The sequence below is a fragment of the Xenia sp. Carnegie-2017 genome, unplaced genomic scaffold (assembly GCF_021976095.1).
Source record: "Xenia sp. Carnegie-2017 unplaced genomic scaffold, XeniaSp_v1 HiC_scaffold_22, whole genome shotgun sequence".
Lineage (NCBI taxonomy): Eukaryota > Metazoa > Cnidaria > Anthozoa > Malacalcyonacea > Xeniidae > Xenia > Xenia sp. Carnegie-2017.
Window position 1 is genome coordinate 511,275 of NW_025813485.1, and position 18,872 is coordinate 530,146.

General features: G+C 32.3%; 3 protein-coding genes and 2 long non-coding RNA genes across 5 annotated transcripts; 3 read left to right on the forward strand and 2 right to left on the reverse strand.

The window, feature by feature from the left end:
- Positions 1-41: 41 nt before the first annotated feature.
- Positions 42-3,100, reverse strand: LOC124445968 (ubiquitin carboxyl-terminal hydrolase isozyme L3-like). The gene is made up of 10 exons (XM_046996755.1): positions 3,020-3,100; positions 2,712-2,723; positions 2,060-2,188; positions 1,927-1,977; positions 1,585-1,690; positions 1,361-1,443; positions 1,178-1,225; positions 903-978; positions 581-639; positions 42-500 (listed from the first exon to the last, which is right to left on the reverse strand). The coding sequence occupies exons 1-10, from the start codon at positions 3,062-3,064 to the stop codon at positions 408-410; spliced, it is 702 nt and encodes a 233-aa protein (XP_046852711.1). The 5' UTR covers positions 3,065-3,100; the 3' UTR covers positions 42-407.
- A 65-nt stretch (positions 3,101-3,165) lies between these two features.
- On the forward strand, positions 3,166-4,684 carry LOC124445972. Its single transcript, XR_006948308.1, has 2 exons — positions 3,166-3,595; positions 4,463-4,684. It is a non-coding gene; the product is annotated as an uncharacterized LOC124445972 (long non-coding RNA).
- On the reverse strand, positions 4,140-6,605 carry LOC124445969 (presequence translocated-associated motor subunit PAM17, mitochondrial-like). Its single transcript, XM_046996756.1, has 3 exons — positions 6,270-6,605; positions 5,828-5,960; positions 4,140-4,454 (listed from the first exon to the last, which is right to left on the reverse strand). The coding sequence occupies exons 1-3, from the start codon at positions 6,599-6,601 to the stop codon at positions 4,254-4,256; spliced, it is 666 nt and encodes a 221-aa protein (XP_046852712.1). The 5' UTR covers positions 6,602-6,605; the 3' UTR covers positions 4,140-4,253.
- Positions 6,606-6,871: 266 nt separating this feature from the next.
- On the forward strand, positions 6,872-7,774 carry LOC124445971. Its single transcript, XR_006948307.1, has 4 exons — positions 6,872-6,998; positions 7,111-7,208; positions 7,285-7,361; positions 7,531-7,774. It is a non-coding gene; the product is annotated as an uncharacterized LOC124445971 (long non-coding RNA).
- A 6,017-nt stretch (positions 7,775-13,791) lies between these two features.
- On the forward strand, positions 13,792-18,641 carry LOC124446873 (dynein assembly factor with WDR repeat domains 1-like). The gene is made up of 16 exons (XM_046997753.1): positions 13,792-13,902; positions 14,195-14,267; positions 14,338-14,429; positions 14,829-14,884; positions 14,972-15,030; positions 15,173-15,295; positions 15,731-15,830; positions 16,136-16,243; positions 16,305-16,411; positions 16,559-16,646; positions 16,856-16,911; positions 17,498-17,571; positions 17,679-17,755; positions 17,857-17,949; positions 18,020-18,089; positions 18,237-18,641. The coding sequence occupies exons 1-16, from the start codon at positions 13,863-13,865 to the stop codon at positions 18,269-18,271; spliced, it is 1,251 nt and encodes a 416-aa protein (XP_046853709.1). The 5' UTR covers positions 13,792-13,862; the 3' UTR covers positions 18,272-18,641.
- The last annotated feature ends 231 nt before the right edge of the window (positions 18,642-18,872 follow it).

An 18,872-nucleotide genomic window follows, 5' to 3' on the forward strand; every position in this document is an offset into this window, starting at 1 on the left:
CCTCGTTTTTGTATATTTTGGCAAAAATTTCAGAATACGTGTTCTTTTGTTCTTTTTAATCTTTATTGCAAATTACTACATGGATTCCAAAGACTGGGTTGGGAAGATTTTTTACTTTATTGAACATTGTTAATATGTATGATCTTTGTTTGGATAATTGGATTTAAAAGTGATGATTCTTGACATTCTGTACACTGACTGACAACGTCAATCATAAAGAAAATAATTGACTATAACAAATGAATGTTTAACAAATGACTTAATGAATGTTTCAAATACTTCGTGTTCTTATGCAAAAACACTTTGTATTATATATTTAGAATCTTATTTTTTTGCTGAGTTTATAATCTTATTCTTTTGCATTGTTTTATCATTGCTGACTAAAAAATTCATCATACGAAATAAATCTAGTTGTTGCTGCTCTCTGACAAAGCAATTACTGTAAATCTCAGATTGTCAGGATCGCGTTTCATATAATTTCTGCAAACCTCCGCAGCATCCTGCAAATAAGAAAAATAGTATAACCTAACATTATCAATACCCAAATGATTGAAGTCTTAAAATCATTAATCACTGTCACCTTTATGAACGTTTCAGGTGACGATACACCATGATTGATGGGATATTTTTTTCTTCCGTCTTAAAAGAGAATTAAATAATTTCCAGAGTTAAAATATACGTTTTAACATCAATATTTTCTTTGTCCTGCCAATCGACAACTTTCCTTAGCAAAAAGACCTATTGCCATTAAACCAATATATTGATTAATAAAGAATCAGTTCATGGCTGAATTTAACCCAGATTCCATATTCCAGGCTACTGCAATCAAATCTATAGCTATAACCTTTAACAGACCCTTATCAGCGATGAAATTAACAAAAAAAATGGATGATCAAATTTACCAAGCTCATACAGATGGCCATCCTTTTGAATGAGAGCAACAAAGTGAAGATTCACTTCTTCTTCACGCGATGGTGTCTAAAACGTATGGGGATTTTTGAACATTCAATTCATTTAAAAACTATTTACGTAAATAAATTAGTTGGCTATACCCTGAGGGATGTATATGAAAGAGGAAATATTGGATTGATGTTTTAAATGAACAAATACAATTTCGCACAATGCTATTTATTGTTTAAACTGACATTTCTTCGAGTTGCTGTACAATTAATCTTACCTCAGTATCGCCGTCTTGAGCAAAATTATCATGAGCTTGTATTAAAGCCTGTAAATAGTTTAATATTTCATAAAATATTCAGTTCAACAATGTTTAAAAAGCAATGTAAAACAAATGGACATTGAGATTGCTGTTCTTAAATTCAGCAAGATGTCACCAACACAGAGATTTTGCTTTAAGTACCTCGTTACATTCTAACTTTGTCGCTCTTTCATCTGGTGTAAGTGAACGCGTTGAGTCGATAAAAGTCTTTAAAAATCCTTCCTCTGTATATAAAGAAAAAATGCTTTATGTACATGTGTAGTCACATTGCAACATTCCAAGAAAAATTCCACGTAAAAATTTTTACTTTACTTCATCTTTTCTTTTCAAGCATTTGAACATCAGAACAAAAATAATTCACCTACCAAGACTAATCTGTCTTGTGTTGTTTGCAACACAATGAATTAGAGCTACTGTTCCACAAGCATTACCAATTGTTTGCTTAGTGTAATACAAATCTTTACTAACAATCTGGAATTAAATATTAAATTGATATTTAAGAATGAGTGAGAAACTCACTGTCTTCGAGTCGATAGGAATAGGACGAATGTAAAATGGCAACAGTAGAATGAGAAAAATGTGTGATTTGAATTGACACAATTAATAAATGCAAAATTATTAGTTCAAATATTCTGTCCTTTGACACAATTTAGCATATTTGAAATTGTGTGAGATACTATTCAGAGACCACCACTGATAAATTATACCTGTCCTTCATTTTTGATACGTTCTTCTTCTTCTTCCTTATAACGATAGTACTATAATAATCACCAAAAAAAATTCCACTTAATAACTAAAAAAAGTAAATTAAGCTTCGCAAAATGAGGAAGAGTATAATACCTTGTCAGAACAAGGAAAAAGTAAAACTAAAGCACAAGTTGGCTGTGGAATCATACATAATAATTCTGGATCAAGAGTAAGAACATCCACAAACTGCCATTTCTTTGACATGCCAACTGACCACATATACTAAAATGTAAATTAACAAAATACTATTTGATATTTATTTAAATAATTTGGGTTGAGTTGAATGCACTAAAATAAAAATGAAGTCATTGGATTGAAAACACATTTGGATGAAAAAAGTATAAACCAAGGCTTTAAGTTACAATAGGGTTGTGCTTTGGGTCAGGATAAGGCTGATTTCATAATTTTAAGTTTCACATACAAACAAATAATATAATAAAAACAAAAAACAATTATACTTTGACAAACACAATAGCAAGATTTTTAAATTCAATACTAAGTATACACAAGTTATCTTTACTGTATTGGTAAAAATCTACATCAAGAAATTTATTGATCAAAACATACATAAATGCAGAAAAAATATATGGTGGTGAATAACTATTATTACACTAGAATTTTTCTTTAAAAAGAATGACTTATTTATTTTGTACGTGTAATATTAAAAGACTATGCATGAATCATCAATATAAAAAACTTAATAGTGATTTTACATATATAAATCAACTGCATTTATTATTCTTACCTGACTGATCACCTTTGTAAAGTGGGTTCATATCATACATGGTTATCAAAGAAAAGAGAAAATGAGTTCAAATATTAAAGTAAAATTTATTCCAGGAAACATGTCAGCAACAAAAATTCATATAAGGCAAGTACAAGTTATTTTGTCAGCATATATGGAGGTAGAAAAACAAGGTTTTTAATTTGCATTACTATTGTACCTCTACTCGCCCATAGAGACGCAAAGGGGCGCATTCATTGAAAACGGTGAACAATTCATTAGCAAGACTAAACTTTTCACACAACCGAAGAACCTACGATGATACTTACATCTGGATTCGATTCCAAAGGAAGCCATTTCATTGAAGATGTCATTATTGATTTACCTTCTGAATATACTAAAAAATAAATTACGAAGTAGGTTCTTCGATCATTCGTTGATTCAACTGACAAAACGTTTCATTCTTACACAGAATATGTACAATTGCAATTCTTACAACTAGACGTTTAATTGCAATGAAAGTGCTGCCTCTCTTTAGTTAGTTTCAACTTTTAGATTGTAGCCGTTCTTGATTGGGGGGAAAATAATCAATCTGATCAGGAAGTAAAACTTGAAAAGTCATTGTGGACAGTTAACTGTATGTACTCAGTTACTGGTTGGTTGTAACAGAAGGCTATTACATTACATTATTTCTCAGTGAGAGAAGAACTTCTAGCTGTTGTTAAACCCATCCATTACATTCTCAGCAAGAAAAACGTAAGACGGTTTTGGCGGACAAATTTCGCCATAAAGATGACAACTAGCAGAACAAATTAATGATGGTAGATGACAGGGACGTAGAAAATCTCCAGTAATTAGAAAGTCTACACTTTACAGGTGGGGTTGAAAAAGACGTACTTCTACAGGTGATTTATTGGCATTTTAACTAATGTCAACGTTTTGTATGCTACAATTCTACAAATATTCATACCCTTAGTTTAACCTAAGAAAATTAATTTCAATATTAACCAGACAATTTCAATTATTGTGTCTCACTTTTTTCTGTTGTAATTTTGAAAAACGGATTTTATGAAAACATGGGGTGCCCCCTTGTCATGAGTCCTTCATCACGACAATGGAACAACATATTATTGACACATCGACAGCAATAATCATCCATGGAAAATTCCTTAAAGTCCTTATCGACGTATGCGTCGTTAATGTTGTTAATAAAACTTGCAAAATTTCTTATCATGCTAAAGTAGTTTTTTTCTGAATGTTAAACAATGAAGTGAAAGCTACATGTTTATAAATTAATTATAAGATGAAAATACATTACAGGTGATGAATAAGCATTGAAAAATACACTTCTTTATCATGAATAACGATAAAAAACACCAGGGATGAAAACATTGACTTGTCATGTCGTCAAATATGTGAAAACAGAGGAAATCAAACCAACAACAAAACTATATTTGTCTCAATATGACATTTATTAACGTAATTTGTTTTATACAAAACAAATGAAATCATGTTACTTCAAGGACATTGTACATTGCCATCATTTACGTTTATCAAAAATATTTAATAGGCCACCTCTGTGTCTTTAGCGTTAACAATAGTTTTACCAAATTTTTCTTCATCACGTTTTTTTCTTTGCATCTGACGAACCCACTGACGATAATCACTTAATGTCTTAATACTTTCTCCATAAAAATCATCTTCAAACTTGCTAAATGCATCTGTCCGGTGTTTTTCCAATCTTTGCAGGAAGTCTGTTTCTCTCTTTATAGAAAAAGAAGAAGAAAAACTGTCATTTAACAACAATGTCATGGCAGACCTATTTATTTTGTTCTTTTTACTGTTTTCAAATGTCTAAACATGAATTGAGAATTTATAGGAACATAGTTTGTTATGGAAACAATATTACTTCATGTAGTCATTCCATCTGAATGTTTAATGTTTAGAGAGAAACTCTACACTAAGGAAAATAAACATTAAACATGTTCACTATATTATTATCCAAGTACAGTTTGTTGCCTTGATCACAAGGAATTCCTAATATCATCAGGCTGTGCTTAGACCCTTGTGTTATCAATGCTTGAAGATCGTTCTTCGTAATTAAAGTGCAGCAAGAAAGTTCGACTTCTCTAAATAGACAGACGTGCAATTGCAGGAGACCTTTTGGATGTTCTTGTTCTTTTTCTCTGTTACTCCAGCAAGTGTTTATATGCAGTCATATCAAAGTGCGGGTTGGTGGTCTCAATGAATAAATCAGCTAAAGACACAGAAAAGTTTTCATCCATGAACGTTGTGAAATCATGGAAAACCAAAATGTTTTTGTCAACAAATCTTTTCTCCAATTCTTCAAAACAATCTGATTAACACCAGCTCCATTAGCTTCATCCTTCAAATTCTGGACACGACGATGCAGTCATTTAAGGCTGTCATTTAAGGTGCTTTTTCCTCCAACAAGTCGTAAATTCTGGGAATTATTTAAACTAGATTTCGTCCACTTTTTGAAAACTTTTCCTTAAAGAGTTGCAACTTCTCTTTCCACAAGCCAATTTGGGCAATGGCTTTGGTCATGTAATATTTTAGCTTATTATCTGTATAAATGAAGCAAATTTGGCTTCCTTGCTAAAGGCTTGATAATCTGATAGTAATGAAGAAAACAACGATCAGTCTGCAACATTTACGTAGCAAGAAACTGCTTAAAGCAACTAAATGCATAGCAAAAGTAATTTTGAAGTGTGCTTTGAACTAAAAACATTATCTAAAGTCTGATACAACATTCATAAGTAAATGTCTTTCAGCAAACTCTTTTTTTACTTTTTTAAAATTTTGAAGTCTCTTACGTTGCTGGCATGAAAGTTAGTGCTCACTGCCAAAAGCTATAAGCAACAACAACAAATATTGAAATTGGAAATGTTCGCAGTAGTTTCTCATTCATTCCCAAACATGTTGCCACATTTTCTAGGCTAGGGTTCCCAACAAAGAAACTATACACAGATTATGCTTTATGACAGTAAAAATAACTTGAAATTTAGGACAATATTTTGTTAATAATATTGAAGGTTAATGATGCACAATCTCAACCTTAATGAATTGTACAACACTACATACATATGTTAGATAATAACTACCACTATCATTACCTCTAATAATTTTTGGGCTAAATCTTTATTCATCCATTGCCAAACAACACCATATAATGTACAACCAATCATATATCCAGCTGCTGAGCTCGCCACACCACATATTGTACAAAACACAAGAGGGTCCAGGCCTCTAAAAAAGTATACTTTAAAGTTAAATGTATAAATGTTCATATTTCTGAATGAATCTCATTATGAAAATCAATATAACAATTTAGACATCAGTTTTCCTTATTTTTTCTTTATGTACTCTGTACACAAGAGTGTACCTTTTGCAAATGATAATAATTCAATAACTTCATGGGAAAACTCGATGTCTGTTTGTGCTTAAACCATAAAAATCACAGCCTGATATAAAATGTACTTTATACTTTTATAGCCATTTATTACTAATACAATCTCAACATTACTGTAATTATTTAAATAACCTTTATACACTTACAATATTGGCTGTATTTGTTCTGGATCAGTAGCATCAAACATGTTGGGATTCATCATTACGGAAACCATGGAGGAAGCAGTTAAACCAATAACACCAAATGGAATACCTGAAATACGTTTCTGATTTCGCATTTTACGTCTTTGTTGTTGATATTCCTCAAATCCAAGACTAAACTTTTTAGGAGATAAACTAACGTCATCTTTCATTAAATATCCTGTAGTTGATATAAACTGTCTGTTTGTTTTATTTAAGCAAAAAATCCTTTTGGAGATCCTCCGCTGTAACCATTTAACTGTAGAAGTTAAAGATAAAACTGGAATATTAGCCACCATTTTGAAATAATTCAACTATTTTCCATCAATCTGAAGTAACAGGTCATGTTTTGTCGGTTTGTATTCTTGTTGATTTGTTCATGCAAGATCGTGAATGTCTGCTCTGTTGGTGGAAATAATCTGTACCTAGTACCACCGTCTTTCCTCAGTTTAGGAATCCATTCAGGAACAGAGTGATAAAAAACGAAAATTTGTTTTGTAGTTTTGGAGAAGAGGCTATGTTATTATTGGTGTGCGCCAAAGTGCTCCATGGTAATTTAACGGATGGCAACCAGTTTAGTATAGTTGTGATATAAATATATGTTTCTTTTCTTCGTTACAGTTTTTGCAAAAAAAGTTTATAAATCATCTCTGAAGCTTCTGCAATTATGACTTTGAAAGTCGATATTGAATATTGGTAAGATAATGGTATTAAAATAAAAACTCCTTGTTTTCTTAAAGTCTTTTCTCCTTTTCAGCTTAGCCTGAATATCTTGATGTTTATGTGATGTGACATTATTTCGTTTCAGTGGAGCTTGAGGGTATTATCCTCGTTTTAACTATCTGAAGGAAAAGATTGAAAATGCAACATGTAATGCTCAAGTTTCTGGTCATGTTGGAAGATCAAGTAAGATTTTAAATTGTTGAAGATTTGAAATGTGGATTAACATTAAGCATTCAAGATTATGCTTGTCTTGTTGAAGGTTCGTTTGAAATAATGGTCAATGGTTCGTTAATTTACTCAAAATTAGAAAAAAATAGTTTCCCAGATTTCAAAGAGGTAAAATTCCAGTTAGATCTATTGTTGTTGTGATTACCCTTTGCATTACATACAATTCATCTGTTTTTCTTTATTCTTATACAATTTTATATGTATACTATTGTTAATAGTTCGTTCTTTGAGAAAGCTACTGCTCTATTTTATACATAGTAATCAACTTGTGTTGTAGGTTGTTAATGCCATTGAGGAAATTAACAATGGAGGCATTGCTGGTGAGATTGGGGAAGAAAAATCAAGTTGTGTAATTGTATAGATCAATGCATAATTGTTATGAAAAATTTACAATTTTTTATGAAGACCTCTGTTGAAATCAGATTGTTCGTCTTGACTGCAGAGATTGGAACATTATTTAATGTTGTAATTTGAAATTTATGTAATTATATTATAAATAAATTGTCATAAAATGTTTTTAATCTACTTCCCACTACTAAATGCAAATCGAATGTTGCATTCAATGTTTTCGTGGATATCTGAAGAAAACAAAATAGATAATTGAAATATTTTCTGTTTAACCCCATCTAAACCTAGTTGGGTTGTGGTTGAGTCCAGTTGACTCTCTACAGTACCAAACAATGGTACCACAAGTCTACGACACAATTTGCAACCAGTATGTGACATCAAGTGAGACTAGCGGTGGTCTCTTTCAGTGGACTGGTCATTAGTAACCATGGTAGTAAGTGACCACGCGCGGGAAAACACGCATCCTGTCAACACGCGCGAGATGTGCGAGATCATTGACAGGTATTGTGGTTTGTTGCATTGGAAACATAAGCTTCGGTGGCCTACAAGCACAATAATACACGAACTCAAACAATTGTATACGAACACAAACAAAAGTACACGACGAACACAAATAGAAATACACGAACTCAAACAATTGTACACGAACACATATAGAAGTACACGAACACAAACAAAAGTACACGACGAACACAAATAGAAATACACGAACTCAAACAATTGTACACGAACACATATAGAAGTACACGAACACAAATAGAAGTACACGAACACAAATAGAAGTACACGAACACAAATAGAAGTACACGAACACAAATAGAAGTACACGAACACAAATAGAAGTACACGAACACAAATAGTAGTACACGAACACAAATAGAAGTTTGTTTACTTTGACAATGACGAAACAATAAGTATACAGTTTACATCACAATTGCTAGCGATTTAATATTCCGAGCTTACATTCTCAAGATCGAAGAAGCAATACGATATTACTTTTGTAGGAATTATCAAAACAAAACTACAAGCACTGTTAAGCATTACAATACTGTCAAGGAAGTGATGAAAATCCTACATGGTTGACGCAAAAAAAAACCAGGTATTTATAGTTTCTGCAGTTAATACAATTAATGAATCAATCCGCTAGTGAAATAATTCTTTTCAACAGTATGTATTTATGGATTTCACCACAAATAAAAAATACAATATTGGAATGTCATATAATATTTAAATGTGAAGATACGACTTTAACGTCCCCACCAGACAATATTGAATGTCCATAAGCTTTCTTGCAAAGAATGAATGAATACTTTTCAACTAGTTCATTGCAGCACTGATAGGTGCTTGGAACTTCAAGTAAAGGACCACAAGTATGCACACCACGTCGACGGGCTAAACCATTGAAGTCGGTGAATGTGATTTTCAACTTCATTTCTGGCAGAACCACACTGACTCCAGTAGTGAACTGAAGAAATGCAATGACATTACTTCCAAGAGATCACAGATGTAATTAATTCGGTCAAGTGGTCTAACGTTACTTGCTCGTTGTCATTTTGCAGAGATGCATCAAGCAATTTAGTGACTTTATTCTGTGTAGGCTTTTTTCATCACAAAACAAGAGAGTGTTTGAGTTATTCTGGAATTCTTTACCTTTTATCTTGAACAATTGTATTATCAGATTCCAGCAGTTGCAATTACTTTGTAGTATCGGATTCCAGGGTGAGGAAACTACTTGGTAATGTAACACTAAAGAGCATTTTCAAATCTTAAAAAAGTTTTACATAAATATTATTAAATATATAATTTTATTTTACTCTATGTTGATTAAATCTACTTCATTCAGTAGCTTTATACTTGCAGGCTATACCGAAATGTACGCATTGCGTACCTATTTTCTCAAATGTATGCCATTGTATTTAATAAACGCAGTGTTTTGGGAGATATACCCAAAAGCCAAGAAATGAAAAAAAAACGTGAATATTCATGATAGCTACAGTAAATGTTATGACAAATGACATCGCTTGGCCCCAAATGTGGACACTGTTTTTTTCGCAAAACAAAACGAAATGGGAGGGAAAACCGGTGGATCCGGTAAAAAACCCTCCAATGAAAGAAAAGATCAAAAAATTTAGAAAAATTTTCTTAAATTTTTGTACTTTTAAAATGCTTCATATTTTTGTTGTTTTCAATGATCCCGATGATCTACTTTTAACATGCAGCGTAGTCTGTTCGTACAGCGTAAAATTTTCAGAGCGACAAAGCTGGCTGACTACCCTATCAGCAAATATTTTGAGTTTAAACAAAAGAAACGAAAACTTTGGTAGAGAACAAAAAATGAAAGAGCGCAGAATGTTTACAAAAATTTAATAAATAGACGAAAAATGAAAACTAATAGCAGCACATACATAAATCATGTGAAAAAATTCATTCAGTACGTTCGACCTGATCATTCATCTGTCAATAAAAATGAAAAATGAAATGACCAAAGTGACGTCATGACTTGCATAAAAATCATTTTTGACGTAATTCGATTCAAAATTTCTATGTTGCTTTATTAAGACCTTAATTAATAGCTGGCTTTCACTCGTGTGTTTTGTCAGAAAAATTAACAATTGTGAAAATTTAGTTTTACGAAATTTTCTAACTGTTGAAATTGAAAATGCGTTATACGCAAAATGCGCAAGGGTGAATCTTTCAATAAGGACGCTTGTTTCTTGGTGCTTCTGTGCGACTTGGTCGTCATTCATTGCCCACTTAATAGACCTACAGACATAGCTACTCTACAAAAAACACGTTATAAATGTCAGCATAATGAATGAACAAAAAAAGAAATTGAATATATTGAAAAAAACAAAATTTTAATACCTGATTTCCAAGCATTGTCCTGGTCAATCCTGATCCAGGCGACTTAGTCGGTCTCTTTCTCTTTCTTCTTTATTGCGCAGTTTTTACGTGTATATCGCTTAAATTTTTATTGTAACATAAAATGTTAGAAATTCAATGAACCCTACTTAGAGGGGTTCATTGAATTTCTAACATAAAATGTTACAATTTTCCTTATAAACGTTAAATAAACTAGTAAAAAATAGCGAGTGAAAGCCAGCTATTTTCTCACATCAAGTAAACTCTTCCATTGATATTTTGTCTTCAATTTGGGTGTTTTTCATGATTATGGTTCAAATTGTAAAAATAGACCATCAGGATCCTTTTTAGCCGACTATCTCATGCAGTTACTCATAGTTGATTTTAACACTTATCTACTAAACTTACGAACCACCAGACATGAGTCGTGTTTTTCCACTCGCTTGTTTTCCACATGCGTAGAATATAGTCCGTTTTTATCGTCCACTCACACATATGCCGTCTGCGATGTCCATTCAATATGAAGTTACCGGGATCATTAACCAGTAAGTAGCTGCTGATAACATGCATGAATCACCATTTCGATAGATTACACTCCGCACTCCACTCATATGGTAACTTCGAGCGAAGGAGAAGGGACCACTTCAATACCCCAGTTATATCATCACTCAAAGAATGCTTAGTGCAGAGTTGATCTTCTGTGAGTATCAGCTGACCACCTTTAGGTGGGTTCATATAACAATGGGGCCCATCATCATTATATGAACAAACAACTGACATCAACAGAGAATCCAAACTACAAATAAACATTCTTGGCCATGAATCACCATGACACATGAGTAATGACAAACTAGTAAGAGTAATTGAAGTGAATGACACAGGTGGTAAAGGGACTTTCACAACTCCATCCATGTGGGATCTACAATATAAGAAAATAAGGAACAAGTATATACAGAATGAGCAAATTACAATATTTTTTATGTTTAAATATCCAAATGGTAGAATATTCACCATTATTGCAGGAGTAGCTTTAGTGAGTTTGAAAATTGAACGATGCAGGTTGTGATTCATGAGACGATGATGAAAGTAGAAACTAGACTTTAATTTTGTCCAAATATTCATTGCATCTTGCACTCATATCTTGCTATATTAAGGTTAGGAGAGGGCTTAGGCGTTCTGTTTGCCTTGAGTTTTTTCGACTGCTAAGAATATTGTAAGAAATTCGAGCAAAAGACAATTAGGGCTTTCGTTCATTGCAAGTCTACAAGTCTACTGTACCTCTATGCACTCAACCACATAGTGCGTGGACACAGATGGCAATATTTATCATTGCACATATGCAGCAGTAATGACTAATGTGACATTGAAAAAGTAAATTAAAAATTAGTAGCATTAATAAAAAACCATTGAGATTTTAAGAAGAACAATAGAGATGAACCAAGAAGCAAATAATCATTTATCGTTAGCGTAGTCACTTACATTTTTAGTTTCCAGCCGTGGATCTATTTTCATGCATGATATCGAAGCAATTACGTGTGGAAAACATTTCATAAAGGTCTTCACATCAACTGTGATATACTGGTATATCCATTGAAAAAGGCTTTTTTATGATTGACGACGCTGCAGCTTTGCGTTGATAGGTACCAAATTCGCATGTGGGTTTCGTTGACAGCTTTTTTAGACTCACTCGACATGGTTTATCCTCTCCGCATGGTACTCTATCAACCAAATTTTTTCTCAAATGAGACGTCTTTCGGTAGCACGTCATTATGATTGAAACAACTTTATTTTGCTTTGCACCATCACAAATCTTTATACTTGTCACCAATAGGTATAGTCGTGTTGTTCTATCTCTTGTGAACATCTGCTTTCCATGACACCTCGTGGTTTATAAGTGGAAATATTTGAAGTGAACAGGATATTTATGTATGGTGGCATCGTGTCGTTATATGTATTTTTCCACATGATTGTTTAACATTCATTGTTGGTATTTGAACAAATTATCGGACGTCTATCGAATCTAATTTTTTAAATAAAAAAGTATTGTTAACAAACAAAAAAAGTTAATGAAATTTATTCAGCCAATTAAATAACGCAAATATTATGGTTTTGGGCGTTAAGACGTTGGTGACGTCAACCAAAACGCACTTCAAGATTCAAGATGCAAGATTCAATGAATATTTCGACAAAATTAAAGTCTAGTTTCTAAATTTATTATCATCTTATGAAACTTAACCTATCGCATCATGCATCTTTACTTTGCATAACGACATTAAAACGTAAAAGAATCTGAAAATTCAAATGAATTTTTTTTATTTATTTAAACGCGTTGAAGGATTACTAAAAACTCTAATGAATTTTTATTATTTAAACGCGTTGAAGGATTACTTATTGTCTTTGTGAAAGGTGACATGCTCCTAAAGAGCCAATCACAATAAAAAAAATTAGTCATGACATCAATGAAGGAATATTAACACTTAAACTTTTGTAAATTCTGTCTTTACTGACGAAGTACTAAAGTATGAGTTTCATGGATTAATCAACTAGTCTTATTTGTAGTCCTTATTTTTAACACGAAAGTTTTCATTGTAAAATGCTTTGACCACGATGTTAAGCCTTTGATCGTTTGAAAATTCTTATTGCATCGTTCAATTTTCAAACTCACTAAAGCTACTCCTGCAAATTGGAATGTTGGTGAATATTCTACCATTTGGATAGTCAAACATAAAAAATATTGTAATTTGCCCATTCTGTATATACTTGCTCTTTATTTTCTTACATTGTAGATCCCACATGGATGAAGTTGTGAAAGTCCCTTTACCGCCTGTGTCATTGACTTCAATTACTCTTACTAGTTTGTCATTACTCATGTGTCATGATGATTTATGGCCAGTCGGCCTATTGCGCATACTGTGATCCTTTACTTAGACGTTCAATATTGTCTAGTGGCGACGTTAAAGTCATACCTTCATGTATAAATGTTATATGACATTCCAATAACGTATTTTTTGTTTGTAGTGAAATCCATAATATACTGTTGAAACAATTATTTCACCATCTGATTGATTCATTAATTGTATTATGCAGAAACTATGAATACCTGCTTTACTTTGCATTTAGTTTGGGGCTTTTTTGGCATCAACCATTCTATTCTATTCAACTTTTATTTGTGTTCGTGTGCTTCTATTCGTGTTCGTGTGCTTTTATTTGTGGTCTGTGTTCGTGTAGTTCTATTTGTGTTCGTGTGCTTTTATTTGTGGTCTGTGTTCGTGTACTTCTATTCGTGTTCGTGTGCTTTTACTTGTGGTCTGTGTTCGTGTGCTTCTGTTTGTGTTTGTGTATTGAAATTGTGGGCCACCATAATAAACAGATAAGATAAAGAAGATCAGGCTTTTTAACATGCGGTTAAAAAGATTCCTTTTGCGTTATTATCCTCCCGGTTTGTTTTATATTGTATTTATTCTAAGTAGAATGGTTTCTGTTAGGTTACTAGTAAGGCTTTTGATGAGTTAATAATTTTATTTGAATCATTTCACGGATAAGAGCGAGGACCGAGGTCGTTGTCATAGGTTCATAGGTTGACATTAACAGTTTTCAGTTCAGTCATCACGACTCGTCAGTTGTTCGTTTCAAACTCAGATAACGACATAGTATTGAGAACAACTAACTTTGGTTTTATTTAAATTGTTATTTAAACTTCGCGTGTTTTTGATTTTTCTTTAATTTTTTAGGCATAATTTTGGAATATGAACAGTCCAAAATTCTGAAGACAAAATCAATTGATTTACTCACACTAAAACCAAGGTAATTTCAAAAAAGTAATTTAAGTTATGTTCAATTTATCACATTGAAATTATTGGAATGTTCATTTTAGTTCAAATGTTGAAGCATTGTTGGATGAAATTGTTGCTAAAGAACCATTAATTACACCATCTAAAGTGGAACAAGTTCGAAACCTTATTATACGTATCCTAAACTGATATTATACTCTTAAGCTTCTTCTTATTAAAATATCAGTGCTTTCTTGGGAATGTTGTTTGGTTCACTTTAAAATTTAAACTTTTGTTCGAAAGTTCATTTTCCTATTTACCATCAACTAAAGCAAGAGGTATTATTGACTACAGGTTTTAAGAAGATGCTCATTGTTGTGTTTTTTCAAAGCCCATCTAAAGCCCATTTGTCATATTGGCCATTAACATCATTGAGAGATGAATAGGCTTCACAATGAATATTTGAACTTTTGAACAAACTTTGCAACATAACAAGAACTGTAATGTGAAGATACACACAAACATCGTTTGCGAAGATTCATAACTGTTAGTTTTGGTTAATTTCAAAAATAATGTAACCTTTAACTAAACAAAGGTCTTCAAGAAAAACAAGCTGACAATACAAATCATCATCATTTCTATTTGTTTAAGGTAAACTGGTGAACACTTTATAAAATCAGCCATTTTTTATGATATAGAAATGAAAGTGACTCACTATTTCAAATTTATTTATGTTAGGTTTTGAGAGCACACATCTTACCTCTAACTAATGTGGCATTTAACAAATCTGGTTCAAAGTAAGAACTTATTTAATGCTTTCATTTTTTACTTTTTCATTTACAAATATCAAAATTTTTAAAGTATTTCAGTTTATAAATAATATTATTTTTTTGCAATTGATCAGTGGATTGAAAAACCATTTAGCTGTTTTTTATTTAGTTTTATAACAGGGAGTTATGACAGAACTTGCAAAGTTTGGGATACATTGTCAGGCGAAGAACTTTTTACACTTGAAGGACATAGAAATGTTGTTTATGCTATTGCATATAACAATCCTTTTGGGTTTGTATGTTTAAAGCATTTTAATTGCTGCTCATAGGCATAACAGAGCATAGGGGGCATCACCCACCCTAGATGTTGAGAATACAAGGCCAGTTGTGCAATATTTACCTGAAGAGTTTGGTAAAGAGGTGAATAATTTGCATGGGGTAATTGATAAAGGAGAAGAAGTTCATTGCTCTTATTCATACACAATGTGCATGTTGTAATCCTAAAGGAAAACAGTGGATTTCAAAGAACTTAATACAGCATGTCATCAGAATTTCTTCCCATGTTGTGCTTGACAATCATTGATTGAAACTACTTCCCTAAAAATTTTAGTGGTATTGCTCATTTTAATTTGTAGATGTTTAGTTTATCAAATAGCTAATTTCAGTGAATGATTCTTTTCATTAATTCCAATAGTATTTATGTATTACATTCATATATAATTTTTAGAGACAAAATTGCAACAGGATCTTTTGATAAAACTTGTAAACTATGGAGTGCAGAAACAGGAAAATGTTTCCATACATATCGTGGACACACTGCTGAAATAGTGAGTGAATGTGCTTCCTTTTCAAGACTTTATCATTTGTGTGTGTGACTTAACCTTTCTTTTCTTCTAATTATCTGCATTGTCTAAATTGTTTCTTTCTTTTCTAACCTGATTATAAATCTTATAGATTTTCTTTGATCGCTCTTATACTGTTCATTTGCAATATGTTCTTTTCTTTAGAAATTCCTTTGCCAAAAATCATTGAAGTTTCTTTATTTCATTTTTATTCTATAGACCATTTGAATAAACATCTTTAACACTCAAATAATTTGAATTTCTAAAATTATTTTTGTTGATGTACGTAGGTCTGTTTGCAGTTCAATCCACAGTCTACTTTAATTGTGACGGGAAGTATGGATACAACAGCAAGATTGTGGGACATACAGAATGGAACAGAAATCTCAACATTAACGGTAAAAATAAAAATTGATTACGGCTGATGTGGAGTATGTGTTTATTATTTTGATATTTTAGGGTCATACAGCTGAGATAATATCATGCTGTTTTAATGAAACTGGGGAATTTCTTCTTACTGGTTCCTTTGATCACACTGTCAATATGTGGAATGTCAAGACTGGACGGTAAATTTGTTTTGAAATACTTAAATTATACATTAAAATTTTCAAGTTAAATTTCTACAAAAGAATTTTACATATATTTTACTTTTTTACATTCTATATGTATATATTCAAATGATTTGAATGTAGCTTTTGTTTTCTTTCCTTTAGAAGAATCCACACTCTTATTGGTCATCGAGGGGAAATATCAACTGCTCAGTTTAATTTTGATTCCTCTTTGATTGTTACTGGTTCGATGGTAAAACATTTTATAATGAACACAAGAGCCCAGATTATTGCAACGAGCTGAGCTCTTATGTTTATTATAAGATGACGTTTCCCGCCTGGAAAATCTATCGCCACTGTCGTAAAACATTTTATTATAACAATGAACAGTATTGTTGCCATTTTTAATCTGTGCATTTTATTTTGTACTTGCAACATACAAAGATAAAAACTATGTTCTAGGATAAAACGTGCAAAATATGGGACACATCTAGCGCAAAATGTATCGGAACCTTAAGGTATTAACAGGTTATTCCTATTCTGATATGTAATCACACAAAATACTGACGTCTTTTCACTCTTTGTAATTTTAGAATTTTTTTTTTGTCTGCTATCTGCGTAATAATTGCCCTGCTTTAACTCACTATGATTAGCAAAAGTCGGGCTTCGTGATCTGAAAACAACAGCTAAACTTTCCCATGTTTACTGTAGTGTAACTCTATGTACTCACTACCATTCCTTTGTATCCAGATCATTCCCATGTAACCAGTACCATTCGCATGTACCCAGTACCATTCCTTTGTACCCTGTACCATTATTCTATAGCTGGTACCATTCCTCTGTATCCAGTACCATTCCCCTGAAGCCAGTACCATTCGAATGTACCCAGTATCATTCCTTTGTACCAAGTACCATTACTCTATAGCTGGTACCATTCCTCTGTATCCAGTACCATTCCCCTGAAGCCAGTACCGCATGTAACCAGCACTTTTCCCATGTAACCAGCACCATTTGTATGTACTCAGTACCATTCCTCTAAAGCTGGTACCATTCTTCTGTTTCTGGTACCATTCCAGCTTATCGTCTTTTTTATTTTTATTGAAGAGGTCACGATGATGAAGTACTTGATGTAGCCTTTGATTATACAGGAGAGCGAATTGTTACAGCGTCTTCAGATGGTAAGTTCTGTGAGCTATATTCAAGATTGTAGCTACAAATGTCAAGCTTTTGTAAGGTTGTAAACGAAACTGATCTTCTATTAGAATTACATCTTCTTTCCCCTTAGGAACAGCAAGAGTTTACAATGCAGTAACACAACACTGTATAAGTAAGTTAGAGGGTCACGAGGGAGAAATATCTAAGGTAGGAAAATTATTCATTTTTTATTTTATTTAAGTGTATACGACTTTCATCCATCTTTCCTAAAGATAATATTAAAGAATGTAATGATGGGACTATTTTAGGCGTGTTTTAATCCTCAAGGAACTCGTGTATTAACAGCTAGTAGCGATAAAACTGCACGCCTGTGGGATCCTGTAACTGGAGAATGCAAAGAAGTTAGTATAGTGTAGTTCTGTTTTTTTTCTTCTTTTGCGTAATGACTATATGATATGGTTTTTACCTTAGGTTCTCGAGGGACATACAGATGAAATATTTAGTTGTTCATTTAATTATGATGGCAACATAGTTATAACTGGTAATGTTACAAAATATACTCACATGTGCTATTAAAGAAGAACATTTTTACACTTAAACACTTGGGCGTAAAGCTTACATAAAATCATTTTCCCTTCCCTTTTTCACATTGAAAAATCATTGTGACAAAGTAAATTCTCATTTTTAGGAAGCAAAGATAATACTTGTCGATTATGGAGATAACAAATGAAATGTTTTTGAATTTCAATGCTTCTCTTGTCACCAGTCCCTTTGCTCTTACAAGGGTGCACTTTGTGTCAATCATTTGCTCTTTTTTCAAAAGGAAACTCTCTTCAAGAGAAACGAGAAAAATGGTCGTTTTTTGTATTCTGGTTCTGCCGAATAAAAGACGTTTATATGAGTATTACCGTAGATTTTGAAGTCAAGAGCGCAACTTTTCTGATAATATAGCAAAAGTAATTTATAGAAAAAAATGAGAGAACAAACAAGTATTACTCTTAATTTGATTTGTATTTACTGCTAAATATTTTTGCAGGAATAATGTTCGTTTGTTTTTGTAAGCAACTGCATCGAATAGAATTAATTTCACAAATTGCTTTAGTTTCTAACATCCATAAGCCACGGGAACTTGGGCCAATTAATGAATTAAATTCTTAATGGAATTTACTTGAGGAGTTTCATAAATTGGAAAAGTTTATTTGTTTCAGAAACTGTCCGGTATAAGGAAGCAGATATCAAGCATTAAGGAATTTTATCAGAAAATTGACAAGAAACATTGCGGTGACTTAGATATTATTATTTGATGAAGATATGCAATTGGCAA

Excerpts from the sequence above, each read along its gene's own strand:
- LOC124445968 (XM_046996755.1), bottom strand. The coding sequence starts at position 3,064 with ATGACATCTTCAATGAAATGGCTTCCTTTGGAATCGAATCCAGAT. Across the intron at positions 1,978-2,059 it reads TTTTTCCTTGTTCTGACAAG|TACTATCGTTATAAGGAAGA; the intron begins GTATTATACTCT and ends TGATTATTATAG. Across the intron at positions 1,444-1,584 it reads CACAAGACAGATTAGTCTTG|AGGAAGGATTTTTAAAGACT; the intron begins GTAGGTGAATTA and ends CTTTATATACAG.
- LOC124446873 (XM_046997753.1), top strand. The coding sequence starts at position 13,863 with ATGCGGTTAAAAAGATTCCTTTTGCGTTATTATCCTCCCG. Across the intron at positions 16,244-16,304 it reads CAGAAATCTCAACATTAACG|GGTCATACAGCTGAGATAAT; the intron begins GTAAAAATAAAA and ends TTGATATTTTAG. Across the intron at positions 16,412-16,558 it reads TGGAATGTCAAGACTGGACG|AAGAATCCACACTCTTATTG; the intron begins GTAAATTTGTTT and ends TCTTTCCTTTAG.
- LOC124445969 (XM_046996756.1), bottom strand. The coding sequence starts at position 6,601 with ATGGTGGCTAATATTCCAGTTTTATCTTTAACTTCTACAGTTAAATGG. Across the intron at positions 5,961-6,269 it reads GAACAAATACAGCCAATATT|AGGCCTGGACCCTCTTGTGT; the intron begins GTAAGTGTATAA and ends ATACTTTTTTAG. Across the intron at positions 4,455-5,827 it reads TAGCCCAAAAATTATTAGAG|AGAGAAACAGACTTCCTGCA; the intron begins GTAATGATAGTG and ends TTTTCTATAAAG.